General features: G+C 33.1%; 1 protein-coding gene across 3 annotated transcripts in view; it reads right to left on the bottom strand.

The window, feature by feature from the left end:
* Positions 1-79: 79 nt before the first annotated feature.
* The window catches only part of LOC126768944 (protein GDAP2 homolog), a 92,514-nt gene continuing 68,199 nt past the window's right edge, over positions 80-24,394 (bottom strand). For all 3 annotated transcript variants that reach the window (XM_050487425.1, XM_050487424.1, XM_050487426.1), the window contains exons 8-12: positions 7,646-7,799; positions 6,018-6,157; positions 4,602-4,656; positions 2,670-2,813; positions 80-2,069 (exon numbers count right to left, since the gene is read on the bottom strand). In XM_050487425.1, coding sequence (XP_050343382.1) covers positions 2,025-2,069; positions 2,670-2,813; positions 4,602-4,656; positions 6,018-6,157; positions 7,646-7,799 — 538 coding nt within the window. In that variant the 3' untranslated portion in view covers positions 80-2,024. The remainder of the gene's footprint in view (positions 2,070-2,669; positions 2,814-4,601; positions 4,657-6,017; positions 6,158-7,645; positions 7,800-24,394) is intronic.

Genomic DNA, 24,394 nt, shown 5'->3' with positions numbered 1-24,394 from the left:
ACCGGCTCGTCAAAACTGGCCATATACCATAAGAAATATTTCATATTTATTACTTAGGATAGCAAATAAAACTCATATGTAGTAAATTAATAACTTTATTTGTGTTTATTAAATATGTACATAGCCTAATATTTTATAAAATATGAAACTTAACTGATTCATCACATTGTTTAAATAACTCCTAAATTAGCATTATAATACAAAGTTTATGCCGACTCTCATTCACATTCAACTGGACAACAATATACTCTGCTAACAAAGAATAACAACGGTTAACACACCTAAGGCTTTGCGGTAAGTATTTTGTTATTGTAATCAAAGACATTAACAATTTTGAATTTGTAATATAAATCTTCAAATCTTCTATAAATTCATTACATAATACAGTGACTGCGTTTGCTTTCCACTTATACTTAAAATATAACTACAATAATTGTTTATGGAAATGTGGCACATTCAGAGTGTTTGTAACGTTATAAAAATATTTTTAGATATTATAATAAAAAACATTTTTTGTTAACATCAACATAATTATTTATTATAAAAATATTTTTGTAACTACTTCTTTACTTTTATTATCTGTTCCTTGATGTGACATAAAATTAGTAGCTACATATTGCAGTGCTATAACTTGGTGCATACAGAAATCACCCTGCAATTTATCTCACTATTGTATACAAATACGAACGCCTTGCATAAATGGCAGTGGTATTGCATTGAGAAATACTTTAAAACAAGTTGGTACAGAATTTTAGTTAAATCTTTATATATCGCACATATTGAAGATCATCAACATTTGTGATAGTAGCTTTAAAGAAATTTTACAAAGAAAATGACTTGGCACTAAACCATTTCATATCTGATCTAGAATCATGCAATGTGCAATCCTGTAACAACATATGTACAGAACTATTATCAACAACTATTTATTATTCTATAAAATAAAACTAAACGCGTAACGAAATTCCAGCACCTTAATACAAATGTGGAAAAGTTGTTCCATATTATAAAATAAAAATCTTGAAGTTGCTTTCATATTTCGTGGAAGTATTACTTAGTGCTTATAGATAAAAGGAAATATAATTTCAACACACTTCAAATATGGCGTCTCTGACACAGTTACCCTGTTTTGTATATGTTTGTAGGTAATTAACGTAAAATTATCTATTTTGGATTTTGTTTTTGGTATGAACACATAAATCATAAAGACAAAAAATAATGTATTTTAAACTAAATTTTACTGTAAATATTATTTTCTTAGTGTCCAGCGACATTTATTATCTGTGCCAATTACGTTATGCTTGTTTCATGAGCACATCAATAACAAGATTTGCAAAAGAGCATCGAAATATCCACACATTTAGTTATCACTTACAAAATATAAAAATGCACTGCTAATACTAATTACCAGTTAAATTTTCAACAATCTTACGGATTTGTTGAATTTTCTATACAACTTATAATTGTCATTGACAAATAAAAACAATATGATCGAAAATTTCGAATGAAAATTATTGGATTAATAAAATCAACAATTTTATTTTATAATAAGTTTTGATATGTTGATTTTTTTGTCATTTTTTTATTTCAAAGTTGTATAGAAAATGCATACAACTACAAACTAACCTTCTAATCTAACACTGGCCTGTCACTCGCCGCCATTTTATGGAACAGATTCAAATCTTTGGGTCCAAATCCTCGAATAGAGAAAAAGCAATAACGAAGTTTTATTTCAATCGAATCTAGGCCGTCACGAATTTAACCCGATCTTTCATTTATATAAAATTGGAGTGCTCGTTTATTGCCTTTATTCAATTCCTAACAAGGTTTAACAATATTTAAAGCTTGCCATACACGCACAAATATTGTAATGGTGAGTATACACATTACTATTATTGACGATTTGCCAGCAACAAAAACTAAAGTAGCCATTTAATCGATCGAATACACAGCGTCATAGATTTTTATTAATATAAATAAACGTATAGAATATGGGAAAAGAGGGCGGCGTGGAGTAGAGCCGTCTACGTGTTGTTGGTGTCGGGCTGGAAGTAGTGCAGGCCGTTTATCTGTAAACAATTAAATTTAAAAAAATTAACGCATAAATAATACGACACTATTAAATTTATATCCACTTTAATTCTATTTCCAAAGTTCTGATAACAACTCCGCCTACATTCAAAATGTCATTTTTCGATACCATAAATTATTAAATAACTTTACTGGTGGTAGGGCTTCGTGCAAACTCGTCTGGGTAGGTACCACCCATTCATCAGATATTCTACCACAAAACAGTACTCGGTATCGTGTTCCAGTTTGAAGGGTGATTACAGGCACAAGGGACATAACATCTTAGTTTCCAAGGTTAGTGGCGCATTGGCGAAGTAAGTCATGGTTAACATTTCTTACAATGCCAATGTAATGTCTATGGGCGTTGGTGACTACTTACCAGGTGGCCTATATGCTCGTCCACCTACCTATACTATAAAAAAAAAATCTCGACCAATGATATCGGGTCAGTTCAATGTCAAACCTGTTTGTTTGTCTTTACTTCTAACATTGGAATAGGCTATACATGAATTTACTTTGTTAATCATTAAACCTACGGTTGCGTCATTAATGTCAGCTACGAGATAGATTATGATAAACGTATTTTTGTGTACACATACCGTCATGTCGTACTCCGTGACGAAGGCGGGCACTTCGAGCTGGTCGCGCGCCATCACGGAGTAGAGGTACTCGACGCCCGGCAGGTTGTGCACCTTCGCCTTGATGGCTGGCGCCATGAACGTCGTAAACCACCACGTCATCATCTGTCACACGGGAGGCGAACGGTTTCATTTAAAATACATTAAAAGTAAGTAAGTAACAGCCTGTAAATGTCCCACTGCTGGGCTAAGGCCTCCTGTCCCTTTTTGGGGAGAAGGTTTGGAGCTTATTCCACCACGCTGCTCCAATGCGAGTTGGTGGAATACACATGTGGCAGAATTTCGATTAAATTAGACACATGGAGGTTTCCTCACGATGTTTTCCTTCACCGAAAAGCACGAGATGAATTATAAACAGAAATTAAGCACATGAAAATTCAGAGGTGCTTGCCCGGGTTTGAACCCACGTTCATCGGTTAAGATTCACGCGTTCTTACCACTGAGCCATCTCGAATTTTTTTTGTAATACATAAAAAAATATCTTAAATATTTTCGATAATTTAAAATAGAATCGATATTAATATTTTAAATGTAAGTTTTCAAGTTAATACGAAAATGGTATTTAGCTTTCGATATAAGCAAAGGAAAAAACCGACTTATAATAAAAATTATTTAGCGGTTTTTTAGTTAACGATGTCTCTCGTCCTGTCATTCATTTGACATTCAAAAGAACAAGACACAGCGTTGTTTAACTAAAAAAATCTCCTAAGCAACACTATGTAAAACCTTTAGTTTTTACATTGCAGGATGTAAGCCGATTAGTTTGTAGTGCATTTACCTTTTTTTTAAATAGTTAAAATGTAATAACTTAAATTTGTTATTGTAAGATTCATACTTTTTGTGGGTTCGATTCCCACCCAGGACAGACATTTGTGTGCATGAACGTGTTTGTCCTGTGTGAGTCTGGGTGTAATTTTCTATATAAGTATGTATTTACAAAAGAAAAGTAGTATATGTAGTATATCAGTTGTCTGGTTTCCATAGCACAAGCTTTGTACAAGCTAAATTTGGGATCAGATGGCCGTGTGTGAATAATGGTCCTAAGATATTATTATTATTATTATAATTTGGAACGGATCCGGTTTAACCGAATACAAAAAAAGTAATAACTAACATCATCGAGAGAAATTATTGAAAACAAATTTGTAAGATATTTCCTTATTGTCTTAATTTAGAAAATGAGTTCTGACCTACAAGGAAGCAGTTAGAACAATTATGACTGAGAGGTACTTTTCCATTCACTCAATGACTCATTCAACAAACACCGTCTTATTATTATAATTAATAAGGAATCTCTGAGTGATATTTATAGATAATTTCATAAATATATATTTATGAACTTTTCTACAAGCAGTACACGTAATAATAATAAATTTTATTATTTGTTAATTTTAATATCTTTAATATAATAAACTTATGAGGTTTTTATAAATATCAGATATTGTTAATTCGATGACAGCCCTTCAGTTCTCCTTTTTTTATAAAAGCGCGGGAAAACTATTTTTTATCTTTACTACCAAGCAATACCAATGTCGTTTTGAAACTGATTATATTATTATTAAATCGAATACAATATAAAAATATGTAAATATTAAATTGTGTATCTGATTACAATAACACTTTTCTTTTATATTACAGAAATCTTCATCATTACATAGGATTTGATTTAAATTTAGATTATTAATTTTTATTATTTTAGTCAAATTTTAAAATAGTCCCTCCCGATTCCCACCCGACGCAAAGCTGCCCATAATGCAGGCCGCATTTCCGCGTTGTATGGCAATGGACAACCTTTGTGCCGAGTGTGACCCGGAGCGACTGTCCGAAATATTAAATATATTAATTTAAGTACATAAATAACTATTTCTAACACTAGAGTAATAAATAACTTACTTTGGTCCAAAACGTTGGATGTACGATGTAGAACGCTTTCAAATTCTTCTTATATCTGAAACGTAAAATATTCCGCATAAGAAAAAAATAAATAAATAAAAATGTTATAAAATCTATAACTGCTTAAGTAATAGATAAAAATAGAAAATACATTTTTTAAAAATGTTGTTTTTCGCCTCTTCAAACAAAAGTGAGTTCAACTCAAAACACGTGCCTGTAGAGCTTCTTTTCTGATTCTTTATGAGGAAACTCGAATATCCCAAATCACGAGCGTGCAATGTCAGAAAGTGATACGCGACATTGACTTTAGCAATTATAACATTTGAAGGATATACTCATCAAAATAGCGTATCACCGTTAATCGGTTATCAATATTTCCCTTTAAGTGAAAATTTCACTTAAACGTTACACATAGAAACGCTGCAATCGAAATTTTATTCCCAATAACTTTCTCGAAAAGTTTTTCAAATTCAGAAGTATTGTATTTACGTTACCATATTATACCTACAAATTAAATTTACCTTTTGACTCGTTAATTGCAATTCACCAACGACCAATAATAGAAGCAGGATAATACGGCCACAATTTAAAACATTCCAGTGAATCATTTAACAGAGTGATCGTAATATTTTTAGAACACTGCAATATACAAAATGTGCAACAAATATAGACCTTAGTCACGATCACTTACGTAATAAAACATAACTGGGATTGTAGAATTTTAATTTGAAATGAGTATTCAACATGGACGTAAAACATTTACGTGTTGAAAAGAAATTATAGATTTTATTATTAAAAGTCTTGCATGATACTATTGTATATTACTTATATACAGTTATAAGTATATGGTTTTTTTGGAAAGGATAAAAAAGAGCTTTACGAACTATTTATAGTATAAAAAAATTATAATTATAAAAAAACGGTGCGAATGGCAACTATAAATGTCAACAATATCGTAAATAGGAAAAAGTTATAAAATTATATTTCTTTTTAAAATCAATAGTAATTAGTTGTGCAACGTTTGCTCTGGTTTGAACTCATGACCTATTATGTTACGGTATACTGCACTAGTGTACTCTCGCGGGTTTTTATATACTGTATTTATTTATTGAACATCAACAACATAAAAATCAATTGAATAATATAAGTAACAGGCAATAAATTTCCCACTGTCGAACTAAAAGTCCTGGGGAGAGGGGTTGGAGCTTATTCCACCACGTTGCTCCAATGCGGGTTGGTGGATACATTAGTGGCAGATTTCATCCACCCTCGATCACAATTTTTTTCCATCACAGCGGAGCCAGAATTATACACGTAAAATTTTATTAGTTTTGAAAAGGAAAATTTCTGGTAAAAATGACTTGTTCTGGTCTTAGCGTCATCTCATTTCATAGGCAGTATAAAATTTATATTTACTTGTAAGGCAGCACGGAGTAGACTTCCTTGAGCCAGGAGAACGGCGGGTGGTTGTTGGAAGAGGCGAGAGTGTGGAAGTACGCGATAACGTAGTCGCCGCGAACGATCGGGTCCAACAACTTTATTAAGTATAGGAGAGCCTGGAAACAAAAATTAATACGATTCATTAACTACATGTAAGGTAGTACAGGTTTAAGTCGAAGGCGATCGATTATTATTTCTGTTAGGTAAAAAATATCTATCATATTAATTAAGCTTTATGGTTCCGGCGGAGAAGAATTGAGTGTGTGAATCGAAAAAGGATAAACTTTTATTTTACCCATTAATCGAGTTCTTAAGATACAAGTATTCTTATAGTTAGTAATTAGTTAATTCGCCAGCAAAGCCGCACCAGGGGCGAAGGCTGGAAGTAAAAATTCACCAAATCATTTTATTAGAGCAGTTTAAATGAATTTTGATCAGCATCATCATTTTCAGCCACATTCCCATCGTAATCCACATTCGACGTGGACCACTTACAAAGCCCATGTAGATACAGTAACAGCCTGTTAATGTCCCACTGCTGGGCTAAGGCCTCTTCTCCCTTTTGAGAAGAAGGTTTGGAGCTTATTCCACCACGCTGCTCCAATGCGGGTTGGTAGAATACACATGTAGCAGAATTTCAATGAAATTAGACACATGCAGGTTTCCTCGTGATGGTTTCTTTCACCGTCAAGAGATGAATTATAATCACAATTTAGCACATGAAAATGTAGTGCTGCTTACCCGGGTTTGAACCCACGATCATCGGTTAAGATTCACGCGTTCTAACCACTAGGCCATCTCGGATTTATCCATGTAGATGGATATGGTCAACTAAGTATTTACCAAGTATTGCATTCATATGTCTAGGGGATGCCTCTATAGTTATAATTATGGATATCAAGGCTTGACTAGGCTTTAAAAATATAGATTAAGCCTCACAACTGGTTAAGTTTATTATGCACATAATATAAGGCTCTTACGTAACGGTTTACGCTTAACATTATTATGGGCTGCCTCCGTTTACTTCCTAAGTAAGTTAACGAGTTAGTAAATGTTAGCAATGCTTACCTTTGTACTGGGAGGAAATTTTATCTGATTTTAATCGTTAAAAGGCAAGCGATTAAATCGAATATTTCATGGATATGTGGATATTTTATGGAAAATTACCACTTAAGTACATTAACAGAAGAATTATAAAAAGTTTGATCCCATAGTATCTAGGAAGTTACTTAATTCTCGTTTTAAAAACACTGGCTCACTTACATACAGCAATCTATACGTAATATATAAGGAAACTAATAGAGCCTATGTTAATAATACTTTCACCATTAGAATGCTACTTGATCCAGAAGTAACCTATGCTATATTTTATTTCAGTAATAATAAGATTCAAGCATGAAGTAATGGTATTTGTAAAGCAAGCAGGAAGAAATCGCTACTAAGCTGCTTTATCAGCGTGCGCTTGTGTGTATGTATTCTCACGTAAAAATAATTCAATGTATCCGAAGTCTCGGGCACAGCAAGTATATACGCTAACTCTCGGATGGTAGCGATTATCTTTCGGTAGTGATATCATTAGTATTTAGTATTACATCTATACTGACCTTATCCAAATCGATGTCAGATATCGGGAACCATTTTCCAATGAACACAACAACAGGCCGGCCGAGACGATCTACGCCGCTCTGGTACAGGCAGCCGATGCCAGACACCTCGCTCAGGTCCTCGCTGCGAGCACGTCGCAATAGTCTTTCATATCTGTAGACAAAGAAATAAATTAACACAACTATTCTCGCTTCAATTATAATATTCTAATATGTTTAGGTCCAGCGACAAGATCAAGCTCCAAAATGTAACTATAACATTTGAGGAGCCTGTATATAACCAATGTTTTACCAACTTGCACTCCCAGTGGGTTTTGCTGTTCAACAGTTATTCTACGTAATAATTTATTGTGTCACGGTTCGCAAAAGCGGAATAGTTCGTATTGTTTTACGCACAAGGGACATAACATCTTAGATTCCGTGGTTTTCGGTGAACAGACGAAGTAACAGTGCCTGTGGGCTGAGGTGAATTACCATCAGGTGCCTATGCTATTTGCTCGTTCTAAAATAAATGATGAAATTGAAATGGCCTAGTGGTTAGTACGAATCTTAACCGATGATCGTCGGTGTAATTTTTTTTAATTTTTTATTCTGGGACATTATTCACGCACGCCCATCTGATGTCAAACTAAGCAGAGCTTGTACCATGGAAACCAGTAAGTAAATACATACTTATATTTTACACATTATAACATATTATTACAATAATTATGACGCAGATTAAATTAAATTAAAATTAAGGAATTAATAATGATTTATGGAATTAATTAAATAGAATAAATAGAGTAACATAGAATAATCATGAATCAAATCAAAATAAATAGTAAATAATAATATTATAATGTAATGAATGTATTTATAATCAATTTACATAATCGAACAACTTTTTTACATTTAATAATGAAATTATTAATTCATTCACGCATTACAAGATCGGAACATGTATTCTGAAAAGTTACGTACACACGTACCAAATAAAATTGAATCACGAATCTAAATTTCGGAGTTAAAAGAAATCAAGTACATACTTGATTTTACTTTACCTTAATGTTTCATGTAATTATATTTAATTTTGGTATTATTAAGTTAATTTAAAGGTTAAAATGGACACATATTATACAAGAAGAACAAATGCTGCGATATTTGCGCGCCGAATCTCTACGAGCCATTAAACATTTTAATGACTATTTGTTCGGCGTCATGTTTTATGACTATAATCACGAGCAAACACTAAACCGGATGAGAAAATGTTCACTGTCACGCTATTTTGTGCCTTGGCATTGGGATGATAATGTATTTATTAGTGTGTACTAACTAGTATAACTTTTGACGTTGACGACTGGAATGTTCTTTATAATTGTAATTTGGTCTCTGGATTATTTAAATTTAATGTAATTCTAATTATAATGTTGGAGATCAGCAACTTACTAGTTACAATATAGGTTCAATTCTATAAAGAAATGTAACTAACCATAAATTTTCCACGGATAGCACCAAGTAGGTTTAAAAATGCAATAATTATCCATAAAGAGAAAGGGCTACGTCCCAAAATAAACATTTACTTATTTCCCTTTCTTCCGTAAGTAAATAAAACACCAATTCAGTTGCTATTCCAATTCGAATTGACATTTCAACATGCCCCTGTTCTGTGGATTATTCAGAGCAAATAATCCACCGAACAGGGGTACGAGGGGCACGGTGACTTTTAGGTCAAGGGTGCGATTGCGAACCAATAAAAATAGAATGTGTCGGATTGCTACCCATAAATAATATCCCCATGACATTAAACTTTATTGCCCATTTTAAAATTATAGTATTTTACTGGTGGTAGGGGCTTTGTGCTAGCTCGTCTGGGTAGGTACCACCCACTCATCAGATATACATATTACACAATTTCTCTGTCGTTAATATAGTCAACGTTTATTATAGTTAAGATTATAAGGCTGCAAGTACAAAACGGGTTATATACTCGGGGTAGGAAAATAAAAAAGTATTATTTATAAATTAATTTATACAATATTATTAGTAATTAAAAGAGTAATACCCACTGTATTTGCCACACACAATAAATGATAACCGATGCGGAGCAGTGGTGAGGACGCATGAATCTTAACCGATAAGCTTCAAACTTTCTCAAAAGGAGAGGAGGCCTTATACAGCAATATTCACAGGCTGTAACTTTCCTTTTGTTTTAACACTATAATTGAGGTATAAGCATGTGAGCTATCAAATCCAAGGCGATTTTCAAAAAACTACTAAAAGGGTAAAATAATTGAGCTCACATTAATTTCTCGTTTAAATTGCCGCAGAAGACGTTATTAATGCATTTACGATAGCTACACCCACCCCTAAAATGTTATTTATGGTTTGTGTACGGCTTCCTCAAGGTAGAAGTAACTTTCAAATGTTCCGAGGGTATTAGGCTACGCTTGAAAAAATCGAATACATCGCAGTAAAGTTCCGCCGTTTGTGTATGTGACACGGTAAGTAATAACTATTGAATTGAAGTTTCAGTTATATTTATTTCTCTTATGCCAAAATAAAGGAACCAGATTTATTTGGCAAAGAAATTTCATTTGAAAGGTAAACGCATGCTCTAGTCTGATTCAAGGATTTACGTCACTAATAATATATAACACGTGCGTTTGAAGAAGCATTCGCTTCAACCACCAATGAAATATATTTCAGACGATTTATTTTTGGCGTTCCTAAAATAAATAAGCGCGTAAGGTCACGATTTGTGACGTCACACTTCGTAATATGTATAGCGTTTCGACCGCTCATGCATAACGTATGAACTGAATTGTGATCAGCTAAAGTAAAAGTATTGAAGTAATACAAAACAACATGAACAATAAATATATTTTAAGGATAGTGAAGAAACAAATTCTTAGAGATAATTTTTACCATACTATTTATATGCGTGTCCCGAATATTAGGCTAATTTTTCAGAAAATTCAGAATTGAAGACATTTTAATTTTCTGAATTTATTTGTATGTATAAGACCTACACGGATGACATTTCAGGGATTGAAACTTGACGGATAAATTTGATATATATAAATTAATTATAACTATCAATTTATAATGTGATAAATTCTTGGCACACTTTTTGCATGTGTCTCCTTAAATTGTTGAGAAATGGATAAAATTATAAACCAGCGGGGGTCGGCACACGCCAGTCTGGCGGGGACTAATAGCTTGTATAATGAAGTTGACATTGTAAGAAGTAATATAGGTTAATCCAGCTACTAGCTATTTCATTTCATTGTCAGCTGTCCGGAGTTTTTAGTTAGCAGTATCTCGTCCCGCTTTTCGGAAAACATTGTATATATTGAAGGGAATAAGATTGTATTATACTGCTCCAATTAAACTGTCTCTAGTCTCAAGTAAAGTATTTATTTGGTCGTAGGGCATTGTACAAGCTGCATATTCTACTACCAAACAGCAAGGTATTGTTGTGTTCCATTTGTAAGGGTGAGTGAGCCAGCGTAACTACAGGCACAAGGGACATAACATATTTGTTTGCAAGGTTGGTGGCGCATTGGCGATATAAGGGATGAATTTCTTACGGCACCAATGTCAATGGGCGGTAGTGACCATTAACAATCAGATGACCCATTTGCCCGTCTCTCTACCATGTTACAAAAAAAAGTCGGTGCAATGAAGCCTATGATATTTTTCTTCATAAAAGTTTTTTTTAGAGAATTTCAAATAGGTATTCCTATTTTTCCCTTAAGTTTAGCGCAAAGCTTTTGTTAAGGGTCATACAATAGCCCAAGGGATCACGACGTTTTATATCGCTAGCCGACCGTATTTCGTTGAGACATACGGATAAGAAGCTTAATAATTTACTGACGTAAAAGAAAAATAAAGATGTTGGAAATTTAATAAGCAACGATTAACATTTATAAATGTTTGGTTTTGCTTAGTATGTTTTCTTTTATTGCACGAGACGATTTATATTAAAAAATCGTAACCAAAGCTAGAAAATATATTTAATAAAATAAAAATGCAAAATTATGCAAACGTTTATTTAAATATGATCAAGTACATTTACATGATCATATTTAAATGATTTTCATTAAAATCCTCCTCAAAAAGGGAGAGGAGGCCTTAGCCCAGCAGTGGGACATTAACAGGCTGTTACTGTACTGTACTGTAAATGAAAATTAGTATTCAAGAAAAACCACTCTGAAATTTGCTACCAAAGCCTGTTAGCCTTTTTAGAAATCATCTTCGTCAGCTCACAAACCAGAGACAAACTTGAAGTATTTCAACATTCATCTCGCAATTACTTAATTAAGTTTTTACATAATATTTTAAATAGAAAGCAGCCTTGCACAACGTGTGTACAAACGTAATTACTATGCGTAGTTTTTTTTAAGTGAAAATATATTAAAACCGATGTATACACGGTACGGCCAGGCCCGCTGGCTGTTCGCCAGGCTGCGTCGTAATACAATTTGCTACGTATAAATGCCAGTTAGGTAGATTCCTTATGTGTTTATAGCAAGAGATGGACTTTCCCTCTTTGATCTTATTTGGGACGAATACGTGGAATAAATAATTCATTACGATCGAAACAGAATCATGGTACAAGCAGATTATACTATAAAAGAAAATTTCGGTTTGTATGTGAACTTGTGAGTGTGTAATTACGTGTATATATCCACTGATCACATATTCTAGCACCAAACAGCAATATTTTTATTGTGTTTCGTGTAGTTGAGTCACAGATGTTTTGTCGACTTATTACAAGTTAACATTGGAATAATAAAATATTTACTGGTGGTAGGGCTTTGTGCAAGCTCGTCTGGGTAGGTACCACCCACTCATCAGATGTTTTACCGCAAAACAGCAGTACTTGGTATTGTTGTGTTCCGGTTTAAGGGTGTGTGACCTAGTGTAATTACAGGCAGAAGGTAACATCTTAGTTCCCAAGGTTAATGGCGCATAGGCGATGTAAGCACTTACCATCAGGTGGCCATATGGGCTCGTCCGCCTACCTATACTACAGTCAGTTAAAAGTTTTAATCTGCCTTTAATTGAGATTATAAGTCGATTCCATGTACTTTAAAGATATTATAATTATGAGGCAATTCTAAAATAAATCCGATTACAAATTGTTAATGCGTTACAACCATGTATCATTTACAGAGCTCTTCAGAACATGTATATTTAATGGAGCTATAAGCACATATCTACTACGTTTATGTACTTTGTTATGTAGATAAGATCGTAATGTTTCGTATTGCATTGTCGTTTTATTTAATTATATAATATATTTTGTTGGTAAAGTCATGCTTAATATCACTAACGAATAATTGGTTCAAGGGAGTAAATCACGTGGAATTTTTGGTTTACTATATTTTATAAATGAAGAAAATCAATAAAATTATTAATTGCTTCAAGATTTGAATTTTGTATAATAAATAATTTTATTAATAATTGATGTGAGAGAGAGCCTAATATTATATATCTTGAATAACAATGTTCAAGTGTAAATAATAAATGATTTAAAGAAGCTCATAAATAGAGGCTCGAAGGTTTCGTTCAAATATAATAAAAAAAAGCGTCACTTTTTTCTGTGACGCTAGATTTATTTTTACACCTTTAACTCTAGACTTTACACATAATGAAAAAAAAACATATTTCCTTTTAGTTAAATTCCATTACATGGGTATCCCCTAGAAACTAGTAAACACTATGACAGTAAAATTTCCTGTCATAGTATGACGTCACGGGACCTATCGCGGTTTTATTCCTGAAGAGTTTTTTTTATATATTGTATTACGAACCCAGACAAGGAGTTAACAGATACGAATATCGGAAATCAGCCAATTTATTCACCTGTTCGTACGTGGTCATTACTGCCAGTATTGAAATTGCTCTGTGATGCTTTGCCAAATATGAGCCAAGGGCCTTTTAATATTGGCCCCTTTACTTTATTAGTGGGTTGACCGGTGTAGCTTCGGTCATAGCTTTAACATAGCTCAACGTATATTTTGTTTTTATTTCAGTGCAATAATTGCGCTATTGATTACTGAATAAACTATATCTTCTATCGTTGCTATTCTGTAAGATCTCACTTTATATCTCAGTTGTGAAACGATGAGAATCGACTTACGGTGATACGCTATTGTGATGCTTGTATCCTTTCAATATTATTATTCGTGTACTCAATGTCGCATATCACTCTCTGACATTACACGAACATGTTCTGCGAGTACAAGTTTTATGACTATTAAGGTACTTTTTGATATGTGAATGATTAATCTAGATTTTAATATATTCCTTAAACAATGCACATCTCATCTCATCTAAAAATGTATCATAAGCTTATACTAAAGATAAAATAGTATAGGTAGAATATATCACAAAGACCAAAGACCATGCGGATCCTCTAATTGTATGATGGACGAAGAAGTGGAAAGGTTTATCGACAATTGCTTCATGGCGTAATTTCCTAAGATATATGGTTACCTAACGATTCTTCTCATACTGTAGGTATGTTTTAGTGTAGGTATAATATTTCGATTTAATTTATGGTAATGTTAAATAAATAATGCTAAGTAAATTCTGAATGACAAGCACTCCGATTATTATTGAATATCGTTAAAGTTTTTATGGCTATGCAAATTGTATCCAACAGCAGAAGTGTACAGATGTAAATATAGGCATTCGAATCTAGTCTTAAAGTGTCAAGCTTTAGAAATTATATTGGCATACTACAATATTTAGCTTGTAGAAATAGCTCGCTTTTTATTAAACACGAGTCTAGACATTTGCATTAATAAAAAAAAGAAGGTTGTTGTCAACTTGCTCGATATATGTAATGTCATTTTTAATCTATGTTATTTAAAATTAAGTATGTAATAATAGTGTTAGTATTATATTTAAAAATTTATTAAATATTTATTCTTATGTATGCCTTCAATATACTTTCTAAACGAGCGTTGTATATTGTTTGTATTTAATTGTATTGTATATTTACACATATATTTGTTTTTTTCTTTCGAGTGTCTTATTACTAATTTTAAAATAAAGATAAATGGATTTGTAATTGCAATCAAGACTATAACTTTTATAGGCACGAACCAGGATTTAAACTCCGGACATTGAGCTCACCGGAATTATAAGCTAGCCACTAGACCAAAGCCTGCTTTATAACGTTTATTAGTAAGGCCTTAAATTGGCAAGGCGGAACAGTGATAAATAAATTATTGCTTTTATCGTACGTACAAAAAAAAACGTAAATAATTAATTAGTTTTAATAACAATTCAGTATGAGGATGTAATGATTAATGTCGACATTTAGCGAGAATTATTTATTTCAGTCACGATACATTTTTTATTATTTGCTTGAAATGCAAAGAAGCAATTTGTTTCTTCATTAAATGTAAATCATTCGAACAGACAGCATTTCAATGAATTTCTTTGTATTTTAAACAGTGACGGAAACTACTGACATATTTGACAATTATAAGCACTAAATTAACTCATTTTCAAAACTAAATTGAGAAATTCAACTTTGGAAAATGATCGTTTAGCGTTGCTGTTAAATTGGAACAAATACATACTGGTAACAGGAGGTTGGTTAATTTTTCACCCAGAAATTTAACGGGGAAATGCTGCTTTAAACGCGGTCATAGTAAGAATAGGAGCAATTTTAAATTTTGATTCGATATATCGTTTTTAATTTAAATAAACAAAACCACATACTATGAAAACATAAAAATGTTATCGAAAATGATTCAAAATGACTATCAATAAGAAGAAATATTTTAGGTTGATCTGTTTGATGATTCGTCCAGGAGAAATGGACACGGTCGTCTTATATCAGAATCGACTTGGCGTGTTTGAAAACACTAATAAATCAAATTAGATTTATAATAAAGCGTTTTGGAATCGTCACTTTTTTAAGCTACAATGTTTTTGAATGCGGTCTCTAGCGAGACGTAAGTAAGAAAGAATACTATCACACTATATCGATTTTCAACGTACAAATATTTGATCGAACATCGCGTGGCCAATTTGTATCCACATAATGTGTTTGCTTTGGAATATGTCATGAAACAAGTAAAAGTAACCGCAAGAAACGTCAAAGCATTTTCGACATTTTTAACATCAAACCCATATACTAACACAAAGTTTACATGATATTATTTAATAAAATCGTGTTAAGATATTAAGATACATTTTATTAAATTTCTTTTACACTCCATTATGAATCATCAGTATTATTTACACCAAAAAAGTCATACGTCATAAGAATATGACGCTACATGATCAAAATAACTCTTATGGAGCATTAGTCGATGCACATGCATCATGCATTCATTTATATATCTTATCACACTCGGTTAATACCTTGTTGTACATAGAATCCTTCACAAAGATCTTCGATCTCAATTTCGTGTCATATAAGTATGAAACGCTAAGGCACTTTTAATTACTGGTGGTAGGGCTTTGTGCAAGCCCGTCTGGGTAGGTGCCACCCACTCATCAGATATTCTACCGCAAAACAGCAGTACTTGTTATTGTTGTGTTCCGGTTTGAAAGGTGAGTGAGCCAGTGTAATTACAGGCACAAGGGACATAGCATCTTAGTTCCCAAGGCTGGTGGCGCATTGGCGATGTAAGCGATGGTTAACATTTCTTACAATACCAATGTCTATGTGCGTTGGTGACCACTTACCATTAGGTGGCCCATATGCACGTCCGCCAACCTATAATATAAAAATCATATAATATAAAAATTTTTCTTTACACATAATCTGTTTCGTTTGAGCTATTCCTACACTGGGACTCATTTTGTGTTCGATTTATTTTCACTGCATACTCATCATATTGAATTTGTTTTATGTGTGATCTTATTGACCCAACATTCTGACCCGAACATAAAAATTTGACGCAACATATGAATCGTATAAGCTATCATAAAAATATTAAGTGCGTCTAAATATCACAATATTGAATCAATACCGTCACAGCTTGACCTAAATAGCACATGGGAATAACTACCCCGACTCCACGCCGTGGGTAGTGATCATTAGCAGCGGTGACGTCATGCTTTTTTCTTAACTTATATTACGTTACGTGTGATGAAGAGGTTTTTTAAAAATATCGTTCTAGGCTGAAAACGTTATTCTAAGTGTTGCAAGCATTTTTGTCAAAGCAAGTAAAATAACAAAAAAATGACAGTCAAGTGGAAACACCTTTAAGTTAAGACAATTAAAAAAAAGCATTAAAAATAAGGGGATTTCATTTAAGCGCTTACAAACCGCAAATACCAGAACTACACTACAGACAACAATTATTTTACTAGTTCTAACGCCCTCCCCCTACATGAGGCTAAGTAAGATATATCACGGTAACATGCGTAAGCGATCCCGTGGCGCTCCACGTTAAGACGGAAAGAGTACCGCTGGTTTCTTATTGGAATACACGCCGATGTTCGCAGCGCACTCGGCGCTTTGGAAATAATGCGTTTTTCCAGCGATAAATAAAGACTAAGTAAGATATATGTAATATTTTTAGTTTATTTCGTTTATTTTGATTTAGAAATTATGTACATGTCATGCCATATTAAAAGCCGAGATGGCCCTGTGGTAAGAACGCGTGAATCTTAACCGATGATCGTGGGTTCAAACCCGGGCAAGCACCACTGAATTTTCATGTTCTTAATTTGTGATTTTAATTCATTTCGTGCTTAACGGCGAAGGAAAACATCGTGAGGAAACCTGCATGTGTCTAATTTCACTGAAATTCTGCCACATGTGAATTCTACCGACCCGCATTGGAGCAGCGTGGTGGAATAAGCTCCAAACCTTCTCCTCGAAAAGAGGAGAGGAGGCCTTTAGCCCAGCAGTGGGACATTCACAGGCTGTTACGGTTACGGTACGGTACATGTCAAAATATTATGAATATTTATACGCACTCTCACTGTATATAGGACAGAGTACAACAACGTAGTGCTGTGAGCCAGGATCGAAGTTGCTACTTTCGCATCGCCGGGCCCGTTGAACAATTCAGACTATATATTTTTACAGAGGTATGCGTACACAACTCAATGACTTCTCATGCTAGATTAAATATAAAAACGGTATTTATTTTTAAAAATATATTTTTTATATTATACTAGCTACCCGTCCTGGCTTAGCAAGCGATAAAAGAATAAGGATTTACATATGTATATTGAAGGACAAAAATAACACACAACAAACAGGTACACTAAAGTACGCATAAATACTAAAATTGCACCAAATGAAAAAAATGTCGGTATGGTAGGACGACGTCTGCCGGGCCGCTAGTTTGTTGAACAGAAATAAATAATATTAAGAGTAGAAAGAGCGTCAATTTTTTATTATTATGAAAAATTATTTCGTATACGGAATAAAATACCTCTATTAATTAAATTACTAGCTAACAAGACACGGAAAAAATATAAATAATATTAATTAATGAATGAAAAAACATTGCGTGTGATTTGTCAGTTGGATTGAAACTAACAACAGTCTGTACTTTTGATACAAACAGACGAGTACGTAACGTACATCCGAAGCGAATCACGCGGAGTGACTCACTTCACTTTGGATCCATCAAAAAGAATAAATTATAATTGTTTACATATTTCAACCAGTTCTACCGTTTCACCTTTCAACTAACAAGTGCACGGAAAATGAACGTTCTGTACTTAAATTACTCGGTATGAATCATTTGTCCGGGTAAAAACTCTGATGAAAGTTAGTACGATTATATATATTATATGTATATGTTAAATTTTTATATCTATGGTAGACAAAACAAATGTAAGTCAATTTCATCATTTTGAACGGTTATATTTTTGAATTTCCAGGAAAAAAGTGTGCTGGTTGGAATTTTCTTAATCTTCAAAATATATTTACTAATTTTAGAAAACAAAGTTTGTTTTATTTAAATTACGAAAAACTTGAAACGCTTGCTTCGACCCGAGAAGAGCCGTCAGGTTTATTTATTTTTATAATGAGGGATGGAATGGGGAAGATCGTTACACTCTCAAATGCTATCATGAAAATTCTGAACAGTCATTAATTTTATAGTGACATTTAATACACGAACGTTGCTTCAATATTTTTTCTTTGACCTATTTAATGTTTGGAGATATAAAATGTTCTATTTTATTAGATCATCTGTATGGGTGTGGGCGTGGGTCTTTTAAAGTCTAATATTCGTAAAACTGTTTCCGTTTACAACGATAACATATTTTTGACCTAAAAATATATTATGTATGTAGGAATGTACGTTGAAAAAGAGACTAATTCAATTCAATTTTTTTACACAGATAATGTCATTAAAAGGCATTAAGAGGTAGTGTTCAATTTACAAAAAAAATATACCAACCGGTTAATTCTTTATTTAAATATTATTTTGACCACCATACAATGTGTAGTAGGACAAAAGGCGGACTTAATGCCTAAAGGCATTCTCTACCAGTCAACCTTTAGGCTAAGCAGAAATTCGTGAAGGCGGTAATTGATAATAAAAAATAAACATACTATTATGTTTGTGCAAATTAAAATTTTCATTAAGCAATCATTATACTCACTTTTCTTCAGGTGTTTCCTCTGCGGGTCGTTGTGGAGCATGTGTTGATAAGTCAGGCAGTTCGACTGCCATAGTGTCCATTGCCATTTTTACACTTAATTCAATTCACTGAGTCCGTAAAGATTTAATCATGGATTTCTTCAGATTTAAATTTACAAATTATCTAATAAATAAAAATTTTCAATCAACGGAAAGCTATTACACAGGGAATATATTTAATTATATTTCATTTATATAAATTTTATTATTATGTAGAAGCAGATTGAAGTGAGAGATCGGTGTTTTAGTGCGCAATGTAAATAATGATCTAGTTAGACGATTACAGACTCTATATGCATGTAATAAGAACGTACGCACACTGAATAATGTGTTCACGGTGCCATAGCGATCGCACATGCATGAGTAATTCACGACCTAGGGTTGTGAGCTCGAAGTTATAAATCTAAATAGATAGGACACCGTAAAAAAAAGTAACTTCGTAGTTACGGCTGAGTAAAACAATGCAATTACGTTTCAACCTGAGATAGTAGTAAAAGCCGTAACAATCGAGCACGGAAGCACCTCAATATCCCGGAATTCCCGGATGGTGACGTTATGGGATCGACCAGTAAAAGCAATCTCGAAAGTGTCAGACACTTGGTCAGCTCTTGGTGTAGCAAATTCTTTTTACATGTAAAAATACATTGCAATACACTCATTGGTAACTAAATGGCGGAATGGTTGCCAGTATGTCTTAAATACTAATGGCGCGCGTTTCAATATCCTCATGTTTGTCTAGACCAGACTAGCGTTTGTAGAGAGTTGTTGTTTGTGTTTTCGGATATACGTCACGATGTAATGTAATTGGGTCGTGGGACGTCCAGCTAATATTACTATTATAATACTGAAGTTAATGACTACATACAGTAATTCCCCGCAGATGTGTTACCATCTGTAATTACACGTACGTAGTACTGGTAGTGTCATCTCTTAGGAAACGGCGAGAACTTATTCAAGAACCTAATATTATATTGTATTTTTAATGAGGTCCATTTGCTCATTGAATAGCATCAGTTTTCTAAAGGTATGCCGGGTCGAAATAATTGATTTCACATAAAAAAATATCTATCGATAAAAAATATCTATTACTATGTAATAATAAAATATAACAAGTATAGTAGTCTAAGTAAAGTACGTGAAACAATATTTAAAAAAAGAACATAGCTATAATATGAAACTAGAACTCGGAAGATGCATCCCTTATTCGGTTAAACTAAGTCATTCTGACGCAACCTTGCTGGCACATGCGCTGGGCATGTATTGCATTGCATCTTTACGTGGTTCCGCGAGAGTTCTGTTATGTCAACATGTAGAATGACTCACGCCGGATCTTACTGCACGAAATCGGATATAAGCGGAATTGATATTTCACTTAGGAACACTACTTGCTTTATTGGGATTAATTGGGATATCAATAAAATCCTAGCAAAGTGATGTAAAGTTTCCTTAATATGTATGTATTGTTAATATTTTTTATTATCTCTCGTTTTTAATTAAATCTCCAAAACTTGAGCGAAGCCCAGAGGCTACAACGAATCCAGCGTTTTGTAATACTTAAGAATTTGTTTAAGGTACTTATGCTGCTGAGTGATTACATGATACTATTATACCAATTATTCTTAATTATTGAGTCTGTATTTTTTTATATATAACTAATACGTTATGTCTCGGTCTTCGGGCTTGTAGTTACCCTAGTTCACTCAGCAACTAATGTGAAAAATCTTCAAAATTTTCAATTGAATTTAGTTAACGAAAGTACTGGGACGTTTTTGCGCGTAAAAAGTCTTGATACATAGATCGACAGTGAAACGATAGAGGACGATCTTTCGGTAATAAATAATAATGATTATTATTTATTTATTTCCTCAAAAAAAAAAAACGTATTAGACTACATCTTGTACAATGAAATGAAATTAAATAGGAAGGGAGACAGGAGGCCATACTAACTGTAAATAAAACTTATAACCGTTTTATAACTTATCACCTTTACATTCTGGTATTAAAATATATGTCAAGCAACTTGTTAGCTACGTTGTAAACACGAGTACCTTGGAAAAAGAAAAAGTCATTAAAAACAATTCTAACTGAAATGTTCTTGCAAAGATATAGATTTAATGTTAAGCATAATTTATTACATATAACAATGATTTCAAATGGTCAAGTATATGATTGGCCTTTAGTTAACGACCGTAAATAAACGCCACCGGATCTCGGCGGTACAGTGTGGTCGGGGCACGTTAGACTACTAAGGATTCCGTTTAAAAAGATTAAACGCTTTATTTCCGGACAATATTAAAAATACATACGTAATTATGTTCTGTAAGGCTATTTTGTATGAACAAAGTCGAGACTCGCCGCAGAAAACGGTCGTGAAATATCAAAAATTGATATGCGACATTAACCATAATAATTATAATATTTAAAAAATACACGCATCAAAATATCACCATAAGTCGGTTCTAACATTTGAAGGATGAATAATAAACTGATTTATTACAGATTATAAAATAAAACTTAACGAATTTAACTCTTAATTTTATAAATCAATTTTTGACTCGCGGACAAAGCCGCGGGCGATACCTGGTTAATTATAAGAACATGAACACATCTAATAAAAAAATACTATATATAATACAGCAGGAGAGTTTACACGTTTATCGCGTCAATCTAACAAACTATCCTGCCAATTTGAATAAGGAATTTTATAGGCTCTATAAATTCGCCTTCTACGACCGTGTTAGCAGTAACCTTAAACAACTAAAGGGTCGAAACTCAAAGCTTAACGCAACTGAAACCGAATCGCCAGACGCTCCTAGTTAATATATAGAATTCTAAAACAGTGTTTTGTCTGTAACTGAAATATTTGATCAATAAAATCATTTTAAAAAGAATATTTTCGAAATTTATTTCAGAGTTTTCTCTATATAATCTACAATTTTGTATAAAAAGTTTCAGTGAGCCAGCAACTATAGGCACAGAAGACAATTCCTACGGTTGGTGGCACATCGACAATGTGTGATGGGCGATGGTGCCCACTTACCATCATATTGCGTATTAGACAGTCAGCCAACTTATATTAATGTAATACAAAAATAATTGATTTATTTTTGCTTAAAAATATAATTTTCTTAATGGACTTTTCTCGCTTTTGTGGAATTCTAGATTGTGCGATTATTCAGTTTTATAGGTGCTAAATTAGCATTTGTATGTAATATATTTGTTATCAAGATTCTATTGATTATAACCTAAATGAAATGAAACCTGAAAACATTAAACCTACATAATTAAAAGTACTTAATTGAAATCATTATTTAATAGTGTATATGTTGGTTATATTTTTGCCAGTTCAATACGACGTGTATTGTATATATGTATTGTATTGTAATGTAAAAAATACAGTCATTGTCCCACAGCTGGGCTTTGAACAGTATTTCATCCGACACATACAGACATCCTTAAACCGTTGTATGTTATGTCTTCCTGACCGATTGCGGCTACGACAAAACGGACACTAGGCATTGGGCACGGACATTAGGAAATGCACATTTGCGCAAACCCAGGTTTTCATTGTTGTATTCTCAGTTCAGGCGCGGGACCAAAATTTCTGAACTCCGGCCACTCAAAAACTCTATTGGTATAATTGGATTTTGAATTCTGGACCTTCAGTTCTACATTCTAATAAGACAAGTCAACAATATAACACGACAATTAATAAAAGCATAGATTGATTGAAGTTAAATTGAAATCTGAATGTAATATTTTCAGTTTTGCTATTTAAGCATACGAATGCAATATTTAATTGGTCCGTATCGAGACATTGCATCCATTATTTCGGAATGAAACAATATAATTGGTTTTAATGAAATGTATCGTGTCATGTAGGTCAGATATTAAAATGTAAGAATAATAAAACATTTATAAAAAATAATTGTTTTTCGCAGTTTGTTTCTGGGTTACGTTTCTACTAGTTTTTATTTGACATCGCTTGTTAGTATGTGTGGGACAAACCATTTAAATGTTAAACCAGTTCCACACAAGCGATAAAGCTTAGCGCACTTTTTTGATGCTGTAAAATGATCTAGTATAACTAAATGGTGTAATTTGGTCAAAGACACTGAAATAGAAATTTATTTTAACTATATATATAGATTAATATACCGTCAGAATAATAATGATAGAATAAATATTAGTTAGATTTGGATAATGTACTATATGACTCGCCGCCATATAAGGCCTGGAACCTGCTTATTACTTGCGCAGGACATTTAAGGCGTGACAGAGACAAAAGTAGAGTTAAACACCGCAATAGGCGAAGTGACTGCTGATGTTAATGATGATGATAACTTTTTTTTATACAATAGGAAGGCGGACGAACATATGGGCCACTTGATGGTATGTGGTCGCTACCGCCCATAGACATTGACATTGCAAGAAATGTTAACCGTCGCTTACATCGCCAATGCGTCACCAACCTTGGGAACTGAGATGTTATGTCCCTTGTGCCTGTAATTACACTGGTTCACTCACCCTTCTAACCAAACACAACAATATCAAGTACTGCTGTTTTGCGGTAGAATATCTGACGAGTGGGTGGTACATACCCAGACGAGCTTGCACAAAGTCCTACCACCAATGACTATACAGTATTTAAGTTGATGAATCCAATGCTATTACTCTATATAATAAAATCGAAACTTAACGCAGAACAAGATCGTAAAATGTCAAAGTGATACGCGACATTGACTACAAAATTATAACATAACATTCAATTTACGTATCAAAATAGCGCATCAATGTGAGTCGCGTTTAAACATTTCACAAGTGAGATACGACACGAACTTTTAAAGGACAACACACTGCAGTATCGTTACCGTTAAAAGTAACGTTCGCATTGTGAAGTGAAATTATTTCTTCCCTTGATCTTCTATAAAAGTGAACGAGAATATGACATTTAACAAGATTTTATTTAATTCAAATTGTTAGCGTGTATGGGTCAAATTTTGCAACTGAATATAAAACAAATTCCGTCCAGTCGATTAAGTGAAGATTTTGCACAAACTTAGCTCTGGCGATAACACAATCTGGTATCTAAAATTTTTTTTTTTTTTAATGTTTAGATTGA

The sequence above is a fragment of the Nymphalis io genome, chromosome 6 (genome assembly GCF_905147045.1).
Source record: "Nymphalis io chromosome 6, ilAglIoxx1.1, whole genome shotgun sequence".
Lineage (NCBI taxonomy): Eukaryota > Metazoa > Arthropoda > Insecta > Lepidoptera > Nymphalidae > Nymphalis > Nymphalis io.
Note: the sequence above shows the minus strand (reverse complement) of the source record. Positions and strands in the feature narration are given on the sequence as shown.